The 7,647-nt window shown below is 53.1% G+C and overlaps 2 protein-coding genes across 2 annotated transcripts in view; one reads left to right on the forward strand and one right to left on the reverse strand.

The window, feature by feature from the left end:
• Positions 1-7,647, forward strand: part of LOC309355870 (thialysine N-epsilon-acetyltransferase-like) — a 218,871-nt gene that overhangs the window by 133,250 nt on the left and 77,974 nt on the right. The window lies entirely within an intron of this gene.
• Positions 488-4,532, reverse strand: TMEM102 (transmembrane protein 102). The gene is made up of 2 exons (XM_081886928.1): positions 4,033-4,532; positions 488-2,008 (listed from the first exon to the last, which is right to left on the reverse strand). The coding sequence occupies exons 1-2, from the start codon at positions 4,223-4,225 to the stop codon at positions 990-992; spliced, it is 1,212 nt and encodes a 403-aa protein (XP_081743054.1). The 5' UTR covers positions 4,226-4,532; the 3' UTR covers positions 488-989.

Here is a 7,647-nt window from a genome sequence, read left to right on the forward strand (position 1 = left end):
CGTTGTCTTCCAAGCTCTCTTATACCGCCTTAACCGTCCTGGCTCCGCCCACCTCCGACAAGAATCCTGGGAGTTGTAGTTTGTTAAGGGGGACAAGAGTTGTAAGAGACCCCTGTATCCCCGTCACAGAGCTATAAGTCCCGGAGTTCCCTGGAAGAGGTTTTGATTGTTAAACATCCGAGAGTAATTAGGGAGGAATCTTCAGACAACACAGCAAATTTAGCAAACTATAGTTTCCGGGATTCTTCGGCGGGAAAGCCATGGCTGTTTAAAGAGGTATGATCCTGTATTAAAGGTATGGTGCAATGAGGCCGTGGAAAGGGAATTCAGGAACCTCTCCTTGGCCACATTGAAACTGCCGTGGTTTGGGGAATTCTGGGAGCTGAAGTTTGTTACGGACAGTGCTTTTTTTCTGGGGGTACGCATACCCCCTAAACATTTTGTGAATCTAATGGGAGAAGAAACTATTTTTTTTAAATAGTTGCTGTCCCCTGATGGCAGCCTTTTGTCCATTTACTGTATTTATTTCCCCCAATTTGAACGATAAAATGATGGTTTTCTGGGGTCAAAAGGAGGGGACCCCTAAACATTTTTTTTAAAGAAAAAAGCACTGGTTATGGGTATTCAAGAGTTACTTAGAGACCCCTGTATTCCCACCCCGGAGCTACGATTCCCAAAGAAGGGAGACAGTTTGTTGAACCCCTCTGGCATTTGTAGCTCTAACCCTCAACACCGTTAATAGCGGACAGCTCCCAGAATCCTTTGGGGCAGCGGTTCACAGCCTGTGGGTCCCCTGTGGACTACAACTCCCATCATCCCTCAGCTCTGGCCTTGCTAGCTAGGGATGATGGGAGTCGTAGTCCAACAACCCACAGGTTGAGAAAGGCTGCTTTGGGGGGAAGCCATGATTGCTTCACCAATGGGCGAAGGCGGCCATCGTTGGCACCATTTTTCTACCTGAAGCCAAAGCGCCCGTTCCGTGGAAGGGGTCACGGCGCCGCGGGGGACGCAACCTGCTCCCTGAAGGCCTTGGCCAACCGTTTGGCTTCTTTGGCGCCCTCCACAGCTCGCCGGAGGAACCGACATGGGTCGGCCCTCACCCAGGCGACCTCCCGGGCCAGGCCCTCAAGGGCCGGCCGAGCGAGCCCTTCCAGAAGGTTCCACTGTGGCAGGAAGTAGCTGGGGAGGCGCCGGTGCGCCAAGCCGGCGGAGAGGTCGTCCAAGAGACCCAGCAAGGCGTGCGCCGCGTTCTCGTCCCGGCCGAGGTAGCTGGACGGCAACCGCTCGCACGACCACAGCGCCAAGGTGAAGAGGTGGTACGGCCCTAGGCCTCCGCGTAGGTCGCAGCCCAGCATGGCCATGGCGGCCCGGAGGGCGCGGAGAAGGGGCGGGGGCAGGATCCGGCGGAGGTGCAGCTCGCTGGCCGAAAAGGCCAGGCGCCAGGCACCGAAGGACGCGGACGGTATGAGGTAAAAGCTGCCGGCCGCTTCTTCGTCCGTCATTTTGCCGTCCCAGAAATGGGCTTGTGCCAGCCACGATTGGGCAACTTCCGGCCAGCCCTTGAAGGCCACAACCGGGAGGACGTCGTAGAGGACGCGGCGAAGCCCGACGCGGACGATTAGGGAGGTGACGGAGCCGCGCCGCTCGACCCGTATGTCCTCGTCGGTGGGGAAGGAGCGTGAGAGCCACTCGCAAACCAGCTCAGCCGACAGGTGGGCCTCGTCGCCCGAGCAGCAGTCCGACCAGCGGGTCAGCGTCTCGGGGCCGAAGGGCTGGAGGCTGATCTGCGCATGGCCTGGGGGGCTCTGCTTCATGTCCAAGGTGACAGGGATCCCGGCGGCGCTCAGAACGGGCACCAGGAGGGTGAAATCGGCGTCATAGTCGCCCCCGGCAGAAAGAGGGTGGAGGGTGCCAGGATCGGTGTGGACAGTGCCCCGCTGGGCTCCGCCGGACAGGATCAAGTAGCGGTTGATGGGAGGAAGTTTCCCTTCGGATTTCTGGACCTGACCTGGCGGGAGGAAAAAAGAAATAGGAGACTTGAGACCCCAGTTTCACCCCTTCATTTTGGGGGGCCTGGTTCACCCAGCCCTCCCTTAGCAAATGGTTCTCCCTCTGCCTGGAAAGACCCCCACGGATAGTGTCCAAGGAAATTCTGGTCAGCTGTTGCTCTTGGCATTCGTCTGTCTTGAGAGACAATGGAGTGTGCCCCCAGGGGTGAAGTCAAACTAGCAATGGAGTGCGCCTCTGGGGGGGAGTCAAACTGACAATGGAGTGTGCGTCCGGGGGTGAAGTCAAACGGACAATGGAATGCGCCTCTGGGGGTGAAGCTAATGGAGTGCACCTCTGGGGGTGAAGTAAAACTGACAATGAAGTGCACCTCCGGGGGGGGAATCAAACAAACAATGGAGTGCACCTCTGGGGGTGAAGTCCAACTGACAATGGAGTGTGCCTCTGGGGGTGAAGTCAAACCGACAATGAAGTGCACCTCTGGGGGGGAGTCAAACCAACAATGGAGTGCACCTCTGGGGGGGAGTCAAACCAACAATGGAGTGCACCTCTGGGGGGGGAGTCAAACCAACAATGGAGTGCACCTCTCGGGGGGAGTCAAACTGACAATGGAGTGCGCTTCTGGGGATGAAGTCAAACTGACAATGGAGTGCATTTCTGGGAGTGAAGTCAAACTGACAATGGAGTGTGCCTTTTGGGGTGATGTCAAACTGACAATGGGGTGCATCTCTGGGGGTGAAGTCAAACTGCTTTGTTAGCAGCTCCGAAGTGACTTCCCTAGGGCACAAGTCTAGACAGGGGGGGGGGGTCCAGGGGTGCCCAAACGACAAGAACCCCCTCTCGGTCTCGCTGATGTGGTCCAAAGGAAAGCAGAGCAAGATGTTTGACACCAGCCTGGCTGCAGGAGTTGCCGGAAGGAGACATACAAGGCCTCATCCAACCATCCCAGGGACTCCGCTCCACTATCAGCTCCATCTGGTGCGCAGAATGAGACCCTCCCTGTCCACAGACTGTCTGGCCAGAGTGGCGCATGCTCTGGTCATCTCCTGCTTGAACTACTGCAATGCGCTCTACGTGGGGCTCCCTTTGAAGGTGACCCAGAAACTGCAACTAATCCAGAATGCGGCAGCTAGACTGGGGACCGGGAGACCACATAACACCAGTCCTGAAAGACCTCCATTGGCTCCCAGTATGTTTCCGAGCACAATTCAAAGTGCTGGTGCTGACCTTGAAAGCCCTAAACGGCCTCAAAGGCCCAGTAGACCTGAAGGAGCGTCTCCACCCCCATCGTCCAGCCCGGACACTGAGGTCCAGCTCCGAGGGCCTTCTGGCGGTTCCCCCACTGTGAGAAGCCAAGTTACAGGGAAGCAGGCAGAGGGCCTTCTCGGTGGTGGCGCCCGCCCTGTGGAACACCCTCCCACCAGATGTCAAGGAAATAAACAACTACCTGACTTTTAGAAGACATCTGAAGGCAGTCTGGATCAAGAACATTTTTAATGTTTTATGTTTTATCCCTTTTTTATTACTATTACAGTGGTACCCCGGGTTACAGACGCTTCAGGTTACATACGCTTCAGGTTACAGACTCCGCTAACCCAGAAATAGTACCTCAGGTTAAGAACTTTGCTTCAGGATGAGCAGCGGGAGGCCCCATTAGCTAAAGTGGTGCTTCAGGTTAAGAACAGTTTCAGGTTAAGAACGGACCTCCAGAAAGAATTAAGTTCTTAACCCGAGGTACCACTGTATTAATGTTCTGTTGGGAGCTGCTCAGAGTGGGTGGAGAAACCCAGCCAGACGGGTGGAGTATAAATATATTATTATTAATTATCATCATCATCATCATCATCATCATCATCATCATTTGTATAGGGTTTACCCCTGAGTCCTTTCTTCTCACGAAAATATCCCACAAGGCAGCGGAAGTTTAGGATCAGAGTTTTCCTACATGGGCTCCCTTCCCAGGTTGACCATCTCCCTCTGTCCCCCTTTCCCAAACACCTTCCCCCCTTTCCAGAGTCCACTCACCCAGCAGAGAGAAAACCCTATCCTTTGCACGGTGCAGTTCTGGGGCGTCCCGGACGCCTGGGTCCCTGGCCTCGTATTCTTGGATGAGCTGGTTGATCTCTTCGATGCGTGCCCCGGAACGGAAATCCAGGTCTGTGAGAGGCTTGGCAGGGGCCGGCTTGGGGTTGGGGGGGTCCCCAAAAAGGGACGCCATCCCCCAACTTTCCAGCAGGAAGAACAGAGAGAGGGAGAGAGAGAGAGAGAAAGAGGGATGATCTTCTCACGACCTTCATTGGAAGAGAAAAACGACTTGATAAGGAGGTAGGATCCGGCTTTTGCAGCCAGTGCTCCCATTGAGACTGGCCGGGGGGGGGGGGAGGCGGAAAGACCCCCAGTTCATTCTAGGTTTATTTAAAGCATGCGAATGCTGCAAAAAGTGGGCAGTGCTGTGTAGTGGTTAGAGTGTTGGACTAGGACCTGGGAGAGAGACCCGGGTTCTGACCCCTACTCAGCTGGGAGACTCACTGTGGTGGCTGTTTCTGACGAATATTAAGAAATAAATTCACGGCTGGCAAAATCCCACCAACATTTGGCACCGACTAGTTTTTTTTTAATGTTTACAATTTTTATTTTTAAACCAACAACCAAACACAAACATTGAAACCTCTCCCAGGCGGCTGATACATTGGGTAAAGGTAAAGGGACCCCTGACCATTAGGTCCAGTCAGGACCGACTCTGGGGTTGCGGCACTCATCTTGCTTTATTGGCCGAGGGAGCCGGCATACAGCTTCTGGGTCATGTGGCCAGCAGGACTAAGCGGCTTCTGGCGAACCAGAGCAGTGCACGGAAATGCCGTTTACCTTCCCGCCAGAGCGGTACCTATTTATCTACTTGTACTTTGTGCTTTCAAACTGCTAGGATGGCAGAAGCTGGGACCGAACAACGGGAGCTCACCCCATTGCAGGGATTCGAACCGCCGACCTTCTGATTGGCAAGTTCTAGGCTCTGTGGTTTAACCCACAGTGCCACCCGCGTCGATACATTGGGTATACATAATCAAAAATAACATATTCAAATCAACCATATGTACAATTTTATATACATTAACACTCCTCCCTCCACAAGGTTTATTTAACTTCTAACATTTTGATTGCCCCAAATTGTTCAAACCTACCCAAATAATTCCAAAATTGATCCTCCTCTTTCTCGCTGACCTTAAACCCTTTCATTCAGTGTATCTTCACAGTTAGATATTCTAAAATTACAATATTATTCAATTTTTTCCTCCGTTGGTTCACCCCTAGCTCCTCTGCATTTTTTCCAATTACTCGCTATAACCTGCCTGGCTGCAGTTCCCATCAATTTTACCCATTGACATTCCTCTTTTGTTTTTAACCCAGACTAAGAAGAACCATTAATTTAGATATTCCTACCCACAATTCCCGATTTTTCTATACCTGATGTGTACCGACTAGTAGACCTCTTTGTTATTTTCTGGCCCGGCTTCGAACTGAACCTCTTCCTCCTGTTCCCACATCGCGCAAAACGTTTCGGTTCCTTCGTCAAGAAAAAGAACCCCGGGAGCTGCGCTTTATCCAGGCTGCTCGGAACTGTGGCCGGGGTAAAACTACAGTTCGCAGCACCTGGTTAAGCTACAATTCCCACGGATCGTTTTAGATGGAGGAGAGAGAGGGGAAATTTGCTTTTCCGCGTCTGGTGAGACGCAGGTGGAAGAGGAGGAGAGTGCTGGCGGGCGGGGCCACCCCTGGGCTCCTTGCCAGAAAAAAAGGCAGGTAGGTAGGTGGGTAGGTAGGTGGGTGGGTGGCAGCTAGCCGAGGGCCGGCTCAGGTGGGTTTGCTCGCCCTCGGGGGCCAGACTCCGCTGTAAATATCTCGGATCTGGATGCGCAAGGGCGGGGAATGGCTCTGCCGGCGCACCTGGGCGCGCGATGGAGACCATCGCACAGGTAAAAGCCAGGTGCAACGACCCCTGTCCCTCCCTCCCTCCTTCCTCTCTCCCTCTTCCTCCTTTTCTTTTCCTCTCCTCCCCTTCCCTCCCTCTCCCCCTCCGGCTGCTACCTGCTCCGCCGAGGAAATCCAGGAAGCCCCATTGAGCTCACCTGCAACTTACCTGCCCAAGCGGAGGGCGCGCCCACAGCCAGGGAAGCTCAGCTCCTAAGCACCCTGGGAAATGTAGTTTCTCCCCACTCGCTCCCGCTTCCAGGCGTGTCCCAAAGCATGCTGGGAAACGTAGTCTTTTCCCCCCACCTTTTTTCTTTTTAAAGAGCTCTCAAAAGGTCCTCCAAGGCACCTTGGGTAGGTTCGTCTAAAACGAGACCTTTTCCTGGGGGAGGAGCGAAGTCTTGGCTCTATTTTCTACATCTAGGGCTAATTCAGTGCAGTCCTAACAGCCCTGAGACGTCTATATTTTTCTCTTGGTCCCATCCAGCTGCAGTTGTAGCTTTTAATGTGGGTTTCCAAAATGCCTGCCTGGCCCTTGGGTCCTTTCCAACACTGCAATTCTGTGATTCTATGGATGCAAATACCTGCTTTCCCAGGTGAGGTTTTCCCAGTAGTGATGTATGGAAGTGAGAGCTGGACCATCAAGAAGGCTGATGGCCGAAGAATGGATGCTTTTGAATTCTGGTGCTGGAGGAGACTCTTGAGAGTCCCATGGACTGCAAGAAGATCCAACCTCTCCATTCTGAAGGAAATCAGCCCTGAGTGCTCACTGGAAGGACAGATCCTGAAGCTGAGGCTCCAATACTTTGGCCACCTCATGAGAAGAGAAGACTCCCTGGAAAAGACCCTGATGTTGGGAAAGATGGAGGGCACAAGGAGAAGGGGACGACAGAGGACGAGATGGTGGGACAGTGTTCTCGAAGGGACCAGCATGAGTTTGACCAAACTGCGGGAGGCAGTGGAAGACAGGAGGGCCTGGCGTGCTCTGGTCCAGGGGGTCACGAAGAGGTGGACACGACTAAATGACTAAACAACAACATAGATGCAAATACCTGCATTCCCAGGTGAGGTTACTTGGCTGCCTGAAGCCTGAAAACTGCCTTGTAACTACAGCAGTACTACAGTAGTACCTTGGTTTTCAAACATAATCCGTTCCAGAAGACCGTTTGAGTTCCGAAACGTTCAGAAACCAAGGCGTAAACAGCCGTCTGCATATTTAATGGAGAAAATTGAGAAAAATAACATATACGCTCAGCGGAAACCGTTCGATTTCCGAGGCACGTTCAAACCTGGAAATATTTACTTCCAGGTATACGGCGTTTGAAAACTGAAACGTTTGTCAACGAAGACTTTCAAAAACCAATGTACCGTATTTTTTGCACCATAACGCTCACTTTTCCTCCTAGAAAGTAAGGGGAAATGTCTGTGCGTGTTATGGAGCGAATGCCTACGGATGGCGGGGGGATCTGCTGCTGTTGTGAGCAGAGGATCCATGGTTCCCCTTCCTTCCCTCCTCCGTGGCTCGCTTTGAAACAGGAAAGTGGGAGAAGAGCCGCTGAGTGGGGAGGAGAGAGGGACAGAGAGCCTGCTTCATTAAAGGAGCAAAGCGGGAGAGGAGAGGAGCCTTCTCCCCTTATACCCCTCTTCTGCATTATTAGCAGCATCCTTCTCCAC

Source organism: Podarcis melisellensis (assembly GCF_964234715.1).
Source record: "Podarcis melisellensis genome assembly, chromosome: 13".
NCBI classification, from domain to species: Eukaryota; Metazoa; Chordata; class Lepidosauria; order Squamata; family Lacertidae; genus Podarcis; species Podarcis melisellensis.